This window comes from Tamandua tetradactyla, chromosome 1, assembly GCF_023851605.1.
Source record: "Tamandua tetradactyla isolate mTamTet1 chromosome 1, mTamTet1.pri, whole genome shotgun sequence".
In the NCBI taxonomy this organism is placed as follows: domain Eukaryota; kingdom Metazoa; phylum Chordata; class Mammalia; order Pilosa; family Myrmecophagidae; genus Tamandua; species Tamandua tetradactyla.
In genome coordinates this window covers 231,629,470-231,646,992 of record NC_135327.1, presented here as the reverse complement: position 1 = coordinate 231,646,992, position 17,523 = coordinate 231,629,470, and the positions used below count along the sequence as shown (strand labels likewise).

General features: G+C 58.3%; 1 protein-coding gene across 1 annotated transcript in view; it reads right to left on the bottom strand.

Moving 5' to 3' along the window:
- Window positions 1–17,523, bottom strand: part of LOC143682890 (cubilin-like) — a 247,417-nt gene that overhangs the window by 95,868 nt on the left and 134,026 nt on the right. Inside the window, exons 32-42 of the mRNA XM_077159299.1 lie at window positions 16,668–16,781; window positions 15,327–15,437; window positions 14,771–14,899; window positions 14,266–14,398; window positions 8,135–8,340; window positions 7,111–7,295; window positions 5,663–5,855; window positions 4,351–4,548; window positions 3,032–3,178; window positions 1,214–1,404; window positions 919–1,096 (exon numbers count right to left, since the gene is read on the bottom strand). Of these exons, the coding sequence (XP_077015414.1) occupies window positions 919–1,096; window positions 1,214–1,404; window positions 3,032–3,178; window positions 4,351–4,548; window positions 5,663–5,855; window positions 7,111–7,295; window positions 8,135–8,340; window positions 14,266–14,398; window positions 14,771–14,899; window positions 15,327–15,437; window positions 16,668–16,781 (1,785 nt within the window). The remainder of the gene's footprint in view (window positions 1–918; window positions 1,097–1,213; window positions 1,405–3,031; window positions 3,179–4,350; window positions 4,549–5,662; window positions 5,856–7,110; window positions 7,296–8,134; window positions 8,341–14,265; window positions 14,399–14,770; window positions 14,900–15,326; window positions 15,438–16,667; window positions 16,782–17,523) is intronic.

Below are 17,523 nucleotides of genomic sequence, written 5' to 3'. Positions count from 1 at the left end.
GGTGACACCTGTGCGTGGCCCCGGGGGATGGATGAGGCCCATGGTGCCCACGCCAGGCACGGCTGGCCTGCAGCACTGCAGGCTAAGGACACCAGTCAGGAAGGGCGTCTGTGGGCGCAGTGGGGTACAGGCCCCCGGGTAGCACAGCCCCTCTCAGGACAGGCTATGGGCTCTGTCCCACAGTGGGTCAGGTGAGCGGCTGCGGGCAGGGTGCCGTGGCTGGTGCCCACCCGGGCTCCAACGCCTTCAGGGGCACATGCCCTGCAGGGAGGGGGACAGGCCCGAGGGTCGCGGCTGCCGTGACTGCTGGGGGCAGCGTGCCTTTCTCCTTCTCCCCACCTGAAGGAAGGAGGCTCACACTTTAAAGGCTCCTAATTTAGAGAAAGTGCAATAAAGTAAATGGTGGATTTAGCTCCAGGTGTATTTACAGACGCTCAGGAGAACCGGATGAAGTCACAGGCCATCCTCAAGCTGCTCGTTCTCGGGGGGCGAGCAGAGACCCCGCTCCATGCTCTGTGCCCTCCTGCCCAGTCCCATAACATTACAGGGACGTAAGCGTCGCGGAGTGGCACATCGCTGCCGCGGAATCGACGCAATCGGGTAACGGTCACCGAGGTGAAATATAAGGAAACGGTGACGGTGGAGTCGGGGGGTCACCTTTCCTCTAAGGGGGGCCCCCGGGTCCCGGAGCCGAGGGCGTGTCCACACCACCTGCCCTCGGGCGGGCTGCGCTGGGCGGCTGACAGTGGCAGGATGCAGGGTGGGCACGGGCGCAGCTAAGCGAGTCCTGATTAAACGGGGTGTCGTCGGGTGGACCGCTGCTCACCGGGGTGGGGGGGGCGGGCAGCCCCGGGGGCGTCACCGCCCCCCGCCAGGCGCACACAGCGTTGACCCCGCCCCGGCCGAGGAGATGCTCACCCAGGCTCTGCGCCTCGTATCGGATCTTAAAGCCCCGTCCCGCGCCTGCGCCGTCCGACAGGAACCGGACCAGCATCCGGTTGTCCGAGGTGAACAGTGTGGATGCGGCGCGGCTGCCGCAGAAGCGCCCGCCCAGGGGCCCCAAGGGCGGAGACGAGGAGTCGGGCCCGTTTTTCAGCTAGAAGGACACAACAAGGTGCACAAGTTCTTCACACGGCAAGAGACGGACAGCAAGAGCTGCAGCCACAGACCCCCATGGGGGGGGGGGTGAGTGGAGGGGGCGGGTGACACACACCTCCAGGCGGTCACCCCTGCTGCAGGTGTCGTCGTCGTTGGCGATCTCGAACGGCCGCTCGAAGTGGACGGCTACTGCCAGGCCACTCTGCACCAGGATGTGCCAAGAGCAGTTGAGGTTGGGGGGGTAGGCATAGGGGAACCCGGGGGACGTGATGACCCCCCTGTCCGCGTGCAGGTTCCCCCCACAGCCTTCAGACAAGAGACAGAGGGACACTGTGTCAACGACAGAGTTGGCAGCCACGCTGCCCACTCTCCTGGGGGGTCCTGCGGTGTGGGCGGTGCAATGGGGCTGGATGCTGGGGTCTGGGGAAGAAACCACTGGGGCACCAAAGCCCTGCGAGCACCGCTCTGCTTTCTTGTCACTGCCCAGGCCGACAGTATGTCCCCTCGTGAGGCTCACCTGGGCCATAACAGGGACTCGGCACTGGGGGGACAACTTCCACAAGGAAGCATAAAGGCGGGAGAGGGAGGACCCTTGGCTGTGGGGAGGGGGAGGGACAGAAGAATGGAGAGAGGGAAGGGGTGCAGCACGGGTCTGGGGAGACAGCTAGTGCAGAGGGGGCGACCCCAAAGGGGGGCCAGGCTGGGGCCACAGGAGCAGAGGCAGGTGTCCAGCCAGGAGGAGGCTGTCCAGGTGCAGAGGGGCAGTGCTGGGGGGCTCTAGGCAGGTTAAGGAGCGGACCCCCATGCCCTGTGCATGGTTAGGTGGTGGAGTATAGGACAGAGGAGTAAGGACCCCGGGCCTCTGGGCTTGGAGAACCAGGAGGCACGTCGCACCTGTGACGGCCATAGGGAAGGCGGGCGGGAAAGGGCAGAAACAGGGAACCCAGCTTTTCACTCGTTAGCTTGAAATTCCTACAAGATGTGGATCTAGGAAGTGTGAATGCAGGTGTACATACACATATGAAACCTGGGCTGCTGGGCATGTTTGTACATATGCACATACGAACCACAGCCGTCAAGCAGGCATGTGTGAATACACAGCTATGAAACAAGCTGCCAATACGTGTGTGCATGTAAAGGTAAGGAACTCGAGCTGTTGAGTAACCATGTGCATATATACATATGAACTGCGAGCTGGCAGGTATGTGTACACACGTATAGAACGTGAGCTACCAGGTGTGTGTGTGTGTTTACACAGGCATGAAACACAAGCTGCTGTGCCTGCAGGTGTACACGGAGCAGATGTATGTGCATATACATACCTGTATGAACCATGAACTCTCAAGCATGCATGTGTATGTACACACATGAACCATAAGCTGCTGGACCTGGGTATATCTCAGGTGCGTGTCAGGTGTGCATGTGTATATACATAACGCATGAACCATGAGGTGCCAAGTGTCTGTGGATATAGATGTGTGAACCATGAGCTGCCAAGCATGTGTGTATACGTACACGTCTGAACCATGAGCTGCCTGGGTGTACATACAGGTGTGTACCAGGTGTACATATACATACATATATGAACCATAAGCCACTGAGTATGTGTGTATGTATGTATGTGAACCACAAGCTGCTGAACTAGGGTACATGCCCAGGTGCATGTCAGGTGTGCATGCATGAATAGATACATGTCTGAGCCTTGAGCACCAGGCCTGTGTGCAACACACATGCATGTCAGGTGTGCATGCGTGTATGTGTATATACATGTATGACCTTGGAATGCCGGGCCTGGGTGCACACACTGCTGCATGTCAGGTGTGCATGCATGGATACATGTCTGAGCCTTGAGCACCAGGCCTGGGTGCACACACTGCTGCATGTCAGGTGTGCGTGTGCAGAGCGGACGGCGGGGTGGCAGGGCAGGGGGTACCCTTGTGGAAGGAGGCATTGAAGCCGGCCCCGGTCACGCTGGCGTCGGAGGTGAAGTGGAGCAGCATGTACTCTCCCGACGAGCGGAGGGGCCCCGGGGCCTCCCGGCCGCACAGCACCGCCAACGGCTGGGCCAACTCGCTGTCCCCTAGGGCAGAGGGGGTCGTCAGCAGGGAATGAGAGGCTTTGGGGAGCCGTGTCCCAGTGAGCGTGCCCCAGCGGTTGGCACATCTGTCTCGGGCACCCCTGGGGCTCTGGCCTCAGCTCCAGCCTGCAACGGCTGCTGCCCTGCACTTCCCTCAAGGGACAGAGACCCTCTGACCCACCCGGAGGCCCTGTAGGCTCCGGCCTGCTCTCTGAATTCAGGTCGCAGGCCTGCGGCCGCCCAGGCCTGACCCTGGCAGGGGAAGCGCAGCTGCAGCTTCGCCCCCACCCTGACGGTGTCAGCCCCCCGGAGACACGCAGATGCAAATGGAGCCTCGCTCAGCACCCAGTGCTGGCTGGTGGGTTTTGCTTTTTGGCTGTTCGTGTTTGTTTTGCTGTTGAAAGACCCACATGTCCAGGCAGGGATTCAGGGAAAAGAGAGCACGAGGCTGTCTCGGCAGTGTGCCCGGAGCGAGACAGGACAGTGGCCACCTCAAGGCCCTTTTCGCTTTGCTCCTCCAATGTCAATGTCTGTCCACCCGGCTGTGCCCACAGAAGCCAGGCGCAGCAAAGGGGCAGAGTGGGCTTGGGTCCCTGGCTGGGAAAACACGCTTTTCCCTAAGGAAGAGAATTAATATATTTCAAGCCTACAAAAAAATGAAAATAGAATATGAGGCAATTCAGGAGCTTCTCTCAGTGGGACTGGGAAGGGTCTGTGGAGTTTGATTTCTCTTCTAAACTCACCCCAGACTGGTGAAAGGGAAGCAGTGACCTCTCAGTGCAGGCCGGCCTCCCGCGGGCCTGGCGGGCACCTGTGTTCCTGACCCCATCCCAGGAGCTCTACCCTGGGGCCCGGGAGGTCTGGGTGGGGTGAGAACATCCCACCCAGTTCCTGGCCCAGCCTCCTCCTTCCAGGTGTACTGGCCAAGCACGACGGGGCTGGTGGGCTTAGAGCCGCGGGAGCGCCAAGTGCCCTCCCGGCACACCTGGCAGAGCTGCCCCCTCTCTGGGCGGGCCCTGGCCTGCACGGGGCTGTCCGGTACTGCTGCAGCACTGCCCCTCACCCCGCAGGCAGAATTCAGTGCCTTCGCTGACCAGGATTCCGTAAATCTTGTGCGGGGAGGTCAGAGGCGGTAAACCAGCAGGGTTCCGCGGCCAGCGGGCTGGGGGCCTCACCGTCTCTGACCACGAGCTGGTCGTAGCTGCACGTCCGCTGCTGCTCGATGTCCAGGGCAAGGATGTTGAGCTCCACGGTGGCCTCTGGGGCCTGGATGAGCCACGAGCAGTCAGCCCTGTCCCCATAGGGGCCTGGCCAGCCCGGGGAGAAGAGCAGGCCCGGTGCTTCCCCGGTCCTCACGAAGCCCCCGCAGGCACCTGCCAGGAGAATGCAGCCGGGAAGTGCCTCTGAGGGCAGGGCCGGGCAGGGGCCCATTGGCACCCACGGCGCCGCCTCTCCAGGAACCAGGAGTACCAACCAAGCCGTCGGGCAGAAAGCAGCAGCTTCTACCCACTGCCTTTCCTGCGAGAAACCCTCTCTGACTCCCACTGTGCCCTGAGGCCCCTGGTCCGCGTGTCACTGACCCCGTCACCTGGGCGCGCAGTCAGCCCACAGATGGCCCCACCCGCAGCGAGCCCTGACGCACGTGTCCCACGCGACATGGTCATCCCTGCCGTGTGCCTGTCAGCATGCAACACACTTAGAGGCAATTTTGAGAAAGTTCTCAATTTGGTAAATAAAAACCTTACAGACATGTGAACTCGTAGTAACTACAGCTCTGCATTATTTTTTATTTAATTATGTTTTAAAAACAGCTCTAGCGAGTTATAATTCACATGCCATGAAATTTACTTTTGGAGTCTACAGCTCAGTGGTTTTCAGTCTCTTTGCAGAGCTTGCAGCCACCACAATTCTCCTCCTCCATCTTCATCACCCAGAACCTCCCTGGCCCTGGCAGACCCCCCCACCCCGGCCCCCCGCAGCCCTCCCCCCCACCTCCCTGGTCCCCTGCAGCCTCTAACCCGCTTTCTGTCTCCACAAATTTGCCTAATCTAGGCATTTCAATATAAATGGGATCATAGGGCGTGGGCTTCGTGCCTGACTTTTTCACTAAGCATCATCTTCAGGGTCACCCGTGATGTCGCACATCCATCTCTCAATCTTTAATCAGTGTGTGTGGCATTTACAAATCACATTTCCAGAGATTTCGAAAGTGGTGCCCAGAAATTACATGTAGCATGTCTTACTGATAGCAGTGCCCTACTTACCATTTTAAAATATAACGTGAAACCTGCATATTTCCTACAGAAAAAGGCACATTTTTTACAAAACGTAGTACTTAGGAGTTTACAAGAAGACCTGAAGATGAGGCGGGCTGTAGGGCACAGCGTTCTCCTTGCACACGTGTGCACGGGCCCCTTAACGGTGGGCTCTCAAACGCTGCCCACGCACATCAGCCCCCAAAATGAATCCATTTATCACCAAACCCACCTGCTGCAATGGTCGGGGCAGGGCCGGCAGGCGCGTCCACTGCAGACCACTCCAGAAGGAAACCCTTCCCCGACACCGACGCGTCAGAGGAGAACTGAAATGTCAGAGAACTCCTGCTGGAGCTGAAGGACGGGGTCTGCGTGCCACAGTAAGTCCCGAGCAGGCGGGAGTGGATGCCCAGCCCGTCGTAAATCTGTAGCAACAACAGAGAGTAGGGCACCACACACAGGCAACGTCTCTGTTTACTTCAGATTCCTCAAATGATGGACTTTTATCATAATCGAGAAAAACACTTTAAGAGTAAATATTTCATTTCAGTTTAAGAAAGCAAGAGTCAGGAATCACAAAATGTGACTGCACAGAATCTAATGTGATTCAAAAGCTCTGATGTCTTTGTTGCAGAGTTAAATGAACAAACATGCCGCCAGGGGTCAGCCTGTCGGATGAGTCACCGCAGAACTGGGGGGCGGGAACTGCACTGACACGCACCCAAGGGTTGTGCTTTGGGGGTCCCAGGAGAGCAGTCAGTGGGGAAGGAAGGACAGGAGAGCGCAAAGCACGCCAGCAAGGACATGGGGCCTCAGCCACGAGCCACAGCGGCTCTGGGCCTTCAGAGCACTCACGGCGTCACCTTCCGAGGCTTTACTACACGAATGGCCCAGCTGGGGACGCGTTTTATATCAGTCTCCAAATCCACAGCACACGTTTATTCTAAGCCTCTGAAGGGCGGTACTCCGCCCCTCTCCCTGCCCCACGCCACCTTCTCCTGGGCAATGTGGCTGTGCCTGGTCGTGTGGTGGGCATGCCCGTAAAGTGCCCCGGGCCTGGCTGGGCATCCCCAACCGGTCCTGAGCGACTCCCAGGCTCCGGGTCCTGCGGAACCCCAGGTCCTACGGGGCCCTGGGCCGACTGCGTGGGGTCCCAGCCTGCGGGGTCTGATGCGCTCTCCGGGATGGGCCCAGGAGTCGGTGCCGGGGCAGACAATAACCCTCACTTCCATATTTATCGTCACTTCATTGACATGAAGCTTTAACTTCTCAGTGCTCTAGCATGAGACTAAACCAGACATGGCACATAAGGATAAATCTTTAGCTAAGCTACACCTGCGTGCTTAGACGAAACCCGAGAAGTCACAATAATGCTAAAACCCTAGCAGCCGGAGTAGAGGATAATCAGTCTCATAACAGAAGTAGATTCGTCCAGAGACTCTAGAGGGGCCAGTCCAATGCAGGCCAGGCCAGCCTTGAGGATTGCAGATGCTGAAACAGACATGAACTCGGCTTTCGTTTGTCCCTGGCAGCTCCCCAAAGTCAATATGCACGGACCGCACGCGGGAACCCACCCTCAGTCTGTCGTGGGAGCAGCCGCGTGCACGGACCGCACGCGGGAACCCACCCTCCGTCTGTCGTGGGAGCAGCCGCGTGCATGGACCGCACGCGGGAACCCACCCTTAGTCTGTCGTAGAAGCATCTGTGTGCGTCTTCAATGTCCATCTCCAAGACTCTTCCATGGATGACCTGGGACGCGTTCACATTTACTACCCACAGGTAATCGGAGTTGTGGGGGTAATTCACGGGCCACAGGGGCGAGGCGATTTCCCCATGGGAGCCCCCAATGTCGTCGCTGCCAAACACTGTGGGGAGAGCAGGGCAGTGCATCAGACTTCCCAGGACAGCTCTTTAACCAAATGAACAAACAATGGGTGAGCTTTCAACTGACTGTGCTTTCTGTTTTGCACACTGAAAGAAATGCTGCCTCCCTCTTTGGTTTCCGAGCTTCTATGAGGGAGAAGGGTGATTTCGGGACTGGAATTCTATATCCTCAGAAGGTACATGGCATGAAAAGAGGAGATGACTCCCTGTGTGAGAGGGATTCCTGCACCCCGTGGGCAGGGGGCCCGGGAAAGAGGGCACCAGCCTGCCCCTGACTCTGGTCGACCAGTTACCTTCTCCAAAAGGCTGAACATGATTTTAAAAATTCTGTAAGATAAGCGAAACCTAACTGATTGGATCTCACCTATAGAATAGCTGAAAACAGACAAGTTGAGTTAGAAAATAAAAATTTTTAACATTTTATCCTATTATAAAAATACCCTGTTGTTAACATGTCTGAGCACTTAAGTCAATCCCAAAGTACTAACTGTCTTTAATATGAAGAATACAGGATTTAAATCTATGGGCTCAAATGGGACAAATCTGATAGAAAGACACGGAGTTAGCATGAGAAACAGGTGACTCAGCAGTAGGCAGAAACCAGAGCTTCAGTGAAGATCAGAGCCACTGGAAGGGCTCCCGCTGGCAGCTGGTGGCCACGTCCTGCCTAACTCCGTCTCTCTAACTCAGGACACGGCAGCTGCAGAAGGACAATCAACAGCGCAGGGGATGTGGCGTCTGGTCAGGCATCCCCGCGCCCGGATGCGCGTCACTGTCCCCCGCCGGCCGCAGGCTGGAAGCCCCCGTGCAGCTCACTCACCGCTGGTGAAGGTGGCCTGGAAGCCGGGGCCACTGCCTGCACCGTCCGAGGCGAAGCGCACCCACAGCGCGCGCCCGAGCACCGTCGAGTAGGTGGGTGGGGGCGTGCGCCCGCAGAAGCGCCCCAGCAGGCGGCCGGTGGCACTGCCTTCCCGGAGCTCCACCAGGTCTCCGCTGCAGGCCGGCGAGTCCTCCAGCTGGAAGGCGCTGCGACAAGAGTGCGGCTCAGAGGCAACCCGGGAGTGGCTCCCTCGGCTCGCTGGACCCCGACCGCTGCCAAGCCTTCCCTAGCACTGACCACAGTATCCTCTGGTTACGTCAAAAGCCTTTCAAATTTGCTGAATTCCTCTTTAGAAGTTGCAAAGACAATTAATACACCACCCTTGAGCAGTTTCATTTTTATGGGAAAAACTGCACAAAAGCCCAGAAAAGCAGGTTCTAAGGCAGAGGCCCATCCCGTCGGGGCCCAGTCGGGGCCCGAGGGGGAAGTTTTCAGCGTGCTGGGTTGAGGTCCGCAGGTGGCAGTGTGACGGTGCACGCGGGCACAGGGGTGGGACCACCGGGCGCCCGAGAAAGCTCTTGTGGGGTTGGGACGGGGGACCTGCTAAGGGGCCCGGGAGACAGAGCGAGCAGGGCCACGGGTTACTCTCCACAGACACGCACGCGTGAACTCTGCAGGAGCGCTCAGTTCCGGGGGTGGGGAGGACAGTCTCAGGTTGGAAAATATAGATAAGTGTTCAAATCCCAATTCTCGCTACTTTCAAGCTGTAAGAAATGGGAAAATGAAATGCAGAATATTATTTGGGAATAAAAGAAATGAAGTACTGACACAACTGACAGCATGAGTGAACTGTGAAAACATTTATGCTAAGAGAAAGAACGTTTCACAAAAGGTCACATATTATATGACTCTGATTGTCTATGAAATATCCAGAATGGGCAAATTCAGGAAGACAGAAAATCTCCATGCCAGGAACTGTGGGGCAGGAGGGAATGGCTTAAAGTTAGAGTACCTTTTTCTGGGATATTTATAGCTTCAAACCACCACTTGCGGTAAATGAAAGAAAAAATATAGACCAATTTCATTCAAGATTATAGATGAAAAATCCTAAGTAAAATACCAGCAAAATAAATCCAGCAATGTGAAAATATGTAAATCATAACCAAGTTAAATTCACCTCTGAATAGAATATCTGTTAGGATAATTTATACAGACTAAGGGGGAAAATAATGCAAATATATATTATGAGAGAATCACTCATATTTTCAGAAAAGCATCTGGTAAATGTCAATATCTATTCATTATAAAAACTCTTTGAAGATCAGGAATGGAAGTATATTTTCTTAATCAGATAAGAAATGCCTGCCAAAACCCTCAAGCAAGTATCCCACTTAGCGGTAAACTTCTAAAGCACCTCCTACTCTCACTACTTCATTCCACATTGTGCTGAAGACACGGAGGCCTGACCAAGGAGGGAAAGCTGTAAAGCGTGGAAAAGAAGAACTGTAAATCCACAGTCAGGAGAGCTCATTCAATCAATAAACAGAAAGGTTGCTTGATAAAATGACAATATACAAAAATTAACAGGGCTTCCATACACCAGCAAAGAGCAATGATAAACCATTGCTTAGTGAACATTCATTTGACAATTATTGGTTGCCTCCACTGCACTGCCAGGCAACATTGTGTGGACAGCATGTGTCCCCTCGGGGAGCATATATTCTAGAAGGAGTGGTGGGTGGCAGACAAGCTGAGAGAGAGGCGAGGGTCAGGAGGGAAAGCAAAGCAGGACCAGAGCGTGCTGAGATCGGACGGCAGGTTACAGCTGAGCAAAAGCCTGTACTTTAAAAGTGGATGCCATTTCCAAAAGCAGCAGAACTAAGGTGTCTAGGAATAAACAGAACAAAAGATCTATATGACCTTTATGCCAAAAATATAAAATTTACTGAAGGACAAAAACAGAAAACCTAAATAGAGAGATACCTTAAGTTCAGGGGTTTGAAGATTCAACATCATAAAGGTGACAATTCTCCCAAAATCACTATATAAATTCAGTATAATTCCAGCCCAATAATTGGTATGATCTCATATCTTATACAGTAGCAAGCAATGCTACAGTGTTTATCACTACATACATATGTAAAGTTATAAAGGCATACGAAATGCACAGAAATGTAAGATGTATGCAAGTGCGAAAAACTGATCATGGCTTTGAATACACAACTATGTGATGATATCGTGAGCCACTGATTGTGTAACCTTGTCAAGCATGGTTGTGTGTTTGTTTGTTGTTTATAATAAAAATATTTCTAAAAATCCAAGATGTGCATCACACACGTGACCAGTAAAGGAGGTGAGATGAGGACTTGTGCTGCCACGCAGCCTCCTACTTTAAATCTTTACTGAACACTTGTTTTTATTTATTTATTTAGCACGGGCAGGCACAGGGAATCGAACCTGGGTCTCCAGCATGGCAAGCAAGAACTCTGCCTGCTGAGCCACCGTGGCCCGCCCTGAAAATGTATTTTTAAAGAAAATACTAACTTGAGATAAACAGGCAGAGGGAGGGACTACATGCTATTCCTGTCTCAGAAGTTACTGGACAGGGGTTTTGCCACACAGAGCAGCGCCCCCTACTGAAGCAGAGTGAGTGTCAGAAACACTCGGGGCGAGTTTGGTCCAGGGGCTCAGGAGGTCACAAGGGGCTGACCCGAGACCTGGGGGGTCTCGGATGGGGCTGACCCGAGCCCTGAGGGTCACTGAGGGCTGACCCGAGCCCTGGGGGTCACTGAGAACTGATCTAAGCCCTGGGGGTCACTGAGGGCTGACCCCCTCCCCCCAGCAGAGATGTGCTCACATCTGGGCCTGACCTCGGGGTGCTGCTGTCAGGGGATAGGAGTGGGTTCGCTTGTGAGCTGGACACTCACACATGGTGAGCCAGGGCCTCCAGCCACATGGGGTGGGGGGAGCTCAGGAATGGGGCGCAGACAGCTGAGCAGGACACGCGGAAGCTGGGGGAAGCATGTGGGGGAGGCCAACTCTCCCAACCCGGGGATCGCAGCCAGCCCTAGACCTCGTTTTGGGCTTGTAGCCTCCCAAACTGTGAGAAAACGGTTTTTGAAGCTGGGCACGGCATGGTGCTGGCATGGCAGTGGGCATGGTAGTGGCATGGCAGCCCTGGCAGCTCTGGCAGGGGTGAAGGACTTTTCTGTTTTAAGGGCTGGATGGATATAATCCAGGGCAAAATAGCAAGAAAGACCTTTTATTAGAAACAATGGTAAGACAGTCGCTGCACGGACGTGTCTGAGCTCTGCTGTGCTGGAAGGGCTCCGTTTTAGGTGGGTGCGTTGGACACGCAAACCTACCACTCCTCAAACACTGACCGTGCTGGCCCGCCACTACGCAGGACGAAAGCAGCGCGTGGCCGCAGCCCGCTTCCTGTCTTTGCCGCTTCAGCCAACACTGGCCGGTCTCTAAAAGCGCCCTGAGAGCTCGGAACCATTTCCCCTCAATTCCCTTCAACATCTATTCCACAGGCTCGTCTTCGGAGCTCGTCGTCCCCACGCCTTTGTGTGCAGCCCCGCCCTCCCTCCCACTTTCTCCAGGCCCGGCCCCCCCACGGCGCCACCCCCAAGCCAGGCACAGGTGCCCGACCGTGGGGTGCCCGGGCCCCCAGCCCCGGAGGTGCGGACACACACCCGGCCGGCCACAGTCCTTCTCATCTACAGCCACACGCAGGGCCTTGCCTCTGTCAAAGCTATTAAAAGAAAAAAAACAACTCACGCAGCTAACACAAAGCAAACAAAATTAACTTCTTACAGTGAGAATGAAAACTGCCGGGTCCTGCGGACTGGCCGCCAGGGGAGGCCGGCTCCGTGGGCAGCAGACAGCAGGCGCGCAGCTGGCCCCGGGCTCATTGCCCACAGAAGGCTCCGGAAGGGGCAAAGGCGAGAGCGACGCCAGCCTTGAGCTCTGCATCTTAAAGCCGTTGGGGCGCCGGTTGTTTTTGTGCTAGTGTTGCTTCCACCTTTAATACGGGGGCTCCGGGGCCAGGGAAGACAGGACAGAGGAGACCACACCGAGAAAGGGTCTAGGCGGGTCCCTCCCTCCTGGGCTGGCATCTCCAGCTTCCTCCCGCCAGGGACAGAGGCCCAAGGGCTCCGCCCTGGGGAAACCTGGTCCTTATACCCTCTCCCTCAGCTGTGCGTCCTGAATCCCACGCCAGCGGGAGGGGACGACGGCCCTCCCCAGACAGGCACCCTGGGCTCACGGGAACCACCGGGTGGGTCCTCAACACCGTCCTGAGTTGAAGCCCAAGTCCTGGGGATCCCAGAAGTGAGTCGTCAGGACCACAGAGGACGCGGCCTTGCCAAGGACAGGCTAACCCCATCCCCGCAGGGTGGACAGCCCATTTGGAGGGAAGGGGCACAGTGTGCCTCCCAGGCAGGTGGTGGCAGGGGGACTGGACGTTCCAGGGTCACTTCTTCTCGGCACAGTCTGCCGCGTCCAGCCTGGCCAGCACGGCCTGTCCCCCATTGGCCAGCGCCCCTCGCACAGATGGGCCTGGGTGTCCAGGAGCTCTGCCCCCATAGTGCGCTCACTTTCCCTCCAGTTGTGATAGGGTGCGGGGAACGATGATAAGGGTGGTGAGTTAAACCCCCAAGCCTCACAAATGGACGCTGTTACGCTCCCTCACCGCGTGCCCAGAGGCCCATGTCCTCTCCTCGGAGGAGCATGTGCGTGCTCCTCACTGCTCTCCTGACCACCCCACGGCTGCCACTGACGTTGCCCAAGGCCATCCCAGAAGGGGTCAGGGGGTGATCCCGCCACCCAACCACACATTCCAGATGGCGGGGGGGACAGGTCAGAGGGCAGCAGGGAGGGGCAGGTCAGAGGGCAGCAGGGAGGGCAGGTCAGAGGGCAGCAGGGAGGGGCAGGTCAGAGGGCAGGCAGCAGGGAGGGGCAGGTCAGAGGGCAGCAGGGAGGGCAGGTCAGAGGGCAGCAGGGAGGGGCAGGTCAGAGGGGAGCAGGGAGGGGCAGGCCAGAGGGCAGGCAGCAGGGAGGGGCAGGTCAGAGGGCAGCAGGGAAGGGCAGGTCAGAGGGCAGGCAGCAGGGAGGGGCAGGTCAGAGGGCAGCAGGGAAGGGCAGGTCAGAGGGGAGCAGGGAGGGGCAGGCCAGAGGGCAGCAGGGAAGGGCAGGTCAGAGGGGAGCAGGGAGGGGCAGGCCAGAGGGCAGCAGGGAGCGGCAGGTCAGAGGGCAGCAGGGAGGGGCAGGCCAGAGGGCAGGCAGCAGGGAGGGGCAGGTCAGAGGGCAGCAGGGAGGGCAGGTCAGAGGGCAGGCAGCAGGGAGGGGCAGGTCAGAGGGGAGCAGGGAGGGGCAGGTCAGAGGGGAGCAGGGAGGGGCAGGTCAGAGGGCAGGCAGCAGGGAGGGGCAGGTCAGAGGGGAGCAGGGAGGGGCAGGTCAGAGGGCAGGCAGCAGGGAGGGGCAGGTCAGAGGGCAGCAGGGAGGGCAGGTCAGAGGGCAGCAGGGAGGGCAGGTCAGAGGGGAGCAGGGAGGGGCAGGTCAGAGGGCAGGCAGCAGGGAAGGGCAGGTCAGAGGGGAGCAGGGAGGGGCAGGTCAGAGGGCAGCAGGGAGGGGCAGGTCAGAGGGCAGGCAGCAGGGAGGGGCAGGTCAGAGGGCAGCAGGGAGGGCAGGTCAGAGGGCAGCAGGGAGGGCAGGTCAGAGGGGAGCAGGGAGGGGCAGGCCAGAGGGCAGGCAGCAGGGAGCGGCAGGTCAGAGGGCAGCAGGGAGGGGCAGGCCAGAGAGCTGCAGGGAGGGTAGGTCAGAGGGCCTGCCTGAGGCCGGGCTCGCAGCTGGAAGAGGGAATGGCCACGATTTCCTGAATGACCCTGGTGTTCCTGGTTCCCACAAGCCGGCCCCACCACACTTGAGCAGCACGTTCCAGGCCTGCCCAGAGGGGGAGCTTGCTGCTGGGGCGCAGGTGGGACATTGAAGCCCCCCAGAGAACCTGACCGCTTTCCACGGCCCGAGCAACGCTGGACACGGGAGCTGGGTGCCGCCGTGCCCTGAGCCGGACCCCAGCCACGTGTCCACGGTGCACCTGCAGCGGCCTGACGGTGGAGGGTACTTACGTAAAGGACAGCTGCAGCTGGTTGCCGGGGGAGCTGTGAATGGTCCAGATGCACTCCGTGTTCAGGGGGTAAGTGTCGGGGTAGCCAGGGCTGTCAAAGACGCCTGAGCCGAGGTAGAAGGAGCCACCGCAGGCTGGAGGGAGAGAGCGCCTGAGCAGAGGGAGAGGCCCCGGAATCCCTGCGCTGGGCCTGGTGGCAGCTCTGCAGCAGCTGACCCGAGGCCCATCCTCCCCATCAGCTGTCCCTACAGCACTGCACCCCGCTGTCCCCAACCGCCACTCAGGACTGCTGGTGGGACAGCTTGTCCTGGCCATGGCAGCAGGCAACACACGAGGGCAGCACTCCCTCCACAGCTCAGCCAGGTCCAGCCGGGTCTCGGGACCTCAGGCTACTGGGAGTTCCCCTGCGAGCCCCCTGCTTTGGAGGAAGGGAGTCTGAGCTGGCCAGGGGCCATCACCGGGCCCCCCACCCAGTTCTCAGCCCAGGGGGGCCCACCCCCTCCTACCTGACGACGAGGCAGTGAACGTAGCATGGAAGCCTCCCGAGTTCACCCAGGTATTGGAGACGAACCTCAGCGTCAGGGCGCGGCTGAAGGAGGTGAGGGGCTGAGGCACGGAGACCCCGCAGTACCGGCCTGCGCGGGGGACGGCGACAGATGGGCGTGAGGCCTGGAGGGCTCTTTCCCACGAACACGTCTCATCAGCACCACAGCGGGAGCCCAAGTGGGAAGGCGTGGGGGAAAGGAAGCATCGGGACACGGCTCAAGGGTGGCAGAGAGCCCGTTTGAATATAAGAACTCCGGCCAAATACGCACAAGGCGCTGCTGAAGGAATGCCACCCACTGGGGATAGGCCACCCCTCAGGCCCTCTGAAGTGGCCACAGCCTCTCAGTTACCTATACCTAAAAGGTAACTGCCCCTGCCGAGAGTGCAGACAAGACCCTGCTTTCTCACACATTCCTGGCGTGGGCACCCACATGTCTCCCAGGAGTGCTCTGACCCCCAGGACAATGCAGGCAGGCCGCACTGCACCCCCCTGGCCGAGGCTCAGAGCTGCCATACCTCGCAGAGGTGCGTCCTCCGAGCTGCCGTCCAAAACCTCCACGAAATCATGGGAGCACGAGGGGCTGCTTTCCAGCTCAAAGTGGCTGAAGGAGAGGGTGATGTGGCTAACTGAGGACGAGAGAGGGTCAGTGAACTCCTGGAGCAGTGGAGAGTGACCTCAGATAACTGCAGACCAGGCTTCTCATGTTGCAGGGTTGGGATACAGAGAGGGTCCCTCGTGACCATCAATCCTCTTATTGGCCCCGCCAGGACCCCAGGGCCCCTCTATCTGCAACATTCCCTTAAATTCCGATTCTACACCTGTGCTTGTAATGAGCCCCCCTTCCGTCCCAGTGCGCCCTGCTGCTTTGAGGCTGAGCGGGAGCCTGGGGAGTCCAGGAGTGTTTGTAACAGAAGCTCAGCACCCTTGGCGTGGTCAAGGGCCTGGTCCCCCCATCTGCTGCCAACCTGGCCCTGATCTGTGGATGTCCAGCAGACTGCAGGGTCTAGCGAGAGCCTCACCTGAGGCCCTGCAGCTGCTGGACATGGCCCTGGGACACTGCTCGCTGCACTAGCTCCGTCCGCGCAACCCAACTCCCATCTCGAGCATGAAAGTGAGGGTGTCACTGCTTCTCTAGGAAGTGGGAGAACAGCTACCCGAACTCCCCACTCTGCAGATTAAAACTGGGCCCGAGCAGCTGACCTGCCTTGCCTATTACGGCATAGGCCTCCTTCCCTCCCTGGAATCACAAGCTCTCCTGGCAACCAAAGCAGGGCAGGCTCGTGGGCCCAGGATGGAAATGCCCTGTGCAGACCTCAGCCTCGACCTCGTCCTGCAGGGGGGGACAGTGCTGGCATCCCCCAAGGCCACAAGGAGGGGCCAGTGCCCAACTACAGCGCCAGAGGCGAGGGTGGCGTGGGCACTCCCAGGCCTGTGCTGGAGCCCTGGATGTGGGCTTCACAAGGCTTTCTCTCCCTCCTGGGGAGGCGTGTGGTGCTGCCCCTCCATCTGAGCATGCCAGCTCTCCGGGCTCCAGCCTTATCCTTCATTTATTCATCCAGCATCTGCCATGGCGTCGCCTCCACGTGAGGCTCACAGCCCAAAGCTGGTTAAGTGGCTTTTCAGTTACTGATCGCCAAGCCCAACCCCCTCCAGCAGGGTTTCAGGGCTGGGCTACCCTGGCTGGACTCTGAAACTCTGAAAAGAATTGTGCTTCTTTTTCATTAAGAAGAAACAATAAAGCTGGTTCCCTTCTGGTTAGGAACGAGTGCTTCCTGCACCCAGGGACATGCAGAGGCGCGACACGGGGAGAGAAGATGGCAGCACGGGTCTCCCACAGCGTCGCAGGGGCCACTTACACGGCGGCTGCGCCTGGACCGTCCAGCTGCAGTTCTGGTTGTTCGGGTAGTTGGCTGGGAACCGTGGGGAAGAGAGCGCCAGGAACGAGCTGGTGGGGATGGAGCCCCCGCAGGCTGTGGGCATACACACACATATGGCTGCGGGCACACACACACACATGGCTGTGGGCACACACACACATGGCTGCGGGCACACACACACATATGGCTGCGGGCACCCACACACACATGGCTGCGGGCACACACACACGGCTGCGGGCACACACACACATGGCTGCGGGCACACACACACATGGCTGCGGGCACACACACACGGCTGCGGGCACACACACACACGGCTGCGGGCACACACACACGGCTGCGGGCACACACACACGGCTGCGGGCACACACACACATGGCTGCAGGCACACACACACATGGCTGCGGGCACACACACACGGCTGCGGGCACACACACACACGGCTGCGGGCACACACACATGGCTGCGGGCACACACACACGGCTGCGGGCACACACACACATGGCTGCGGGCACACACACACATGGCTGCGGGCACACACACACATATGGCTGCGGGCACACACACACACATGGCTGCGGGCACACACACACACGGCTGCGGGCACACACACACATGGCTGCGGGCACACACACACGGCTGCGGGCACACACACACGGCTGCGGGCACACACACACGGCTGCGGGCACACACACACACGGCTGCGGGCACACACACACGGCTGCGGGCACACACACACACATGGCTGCGGGCACACACACACATGGCTGCGGGCACACACACACATATGGCTGCGGGCACACACACACACATGGCTGCGGGCACACACACACAT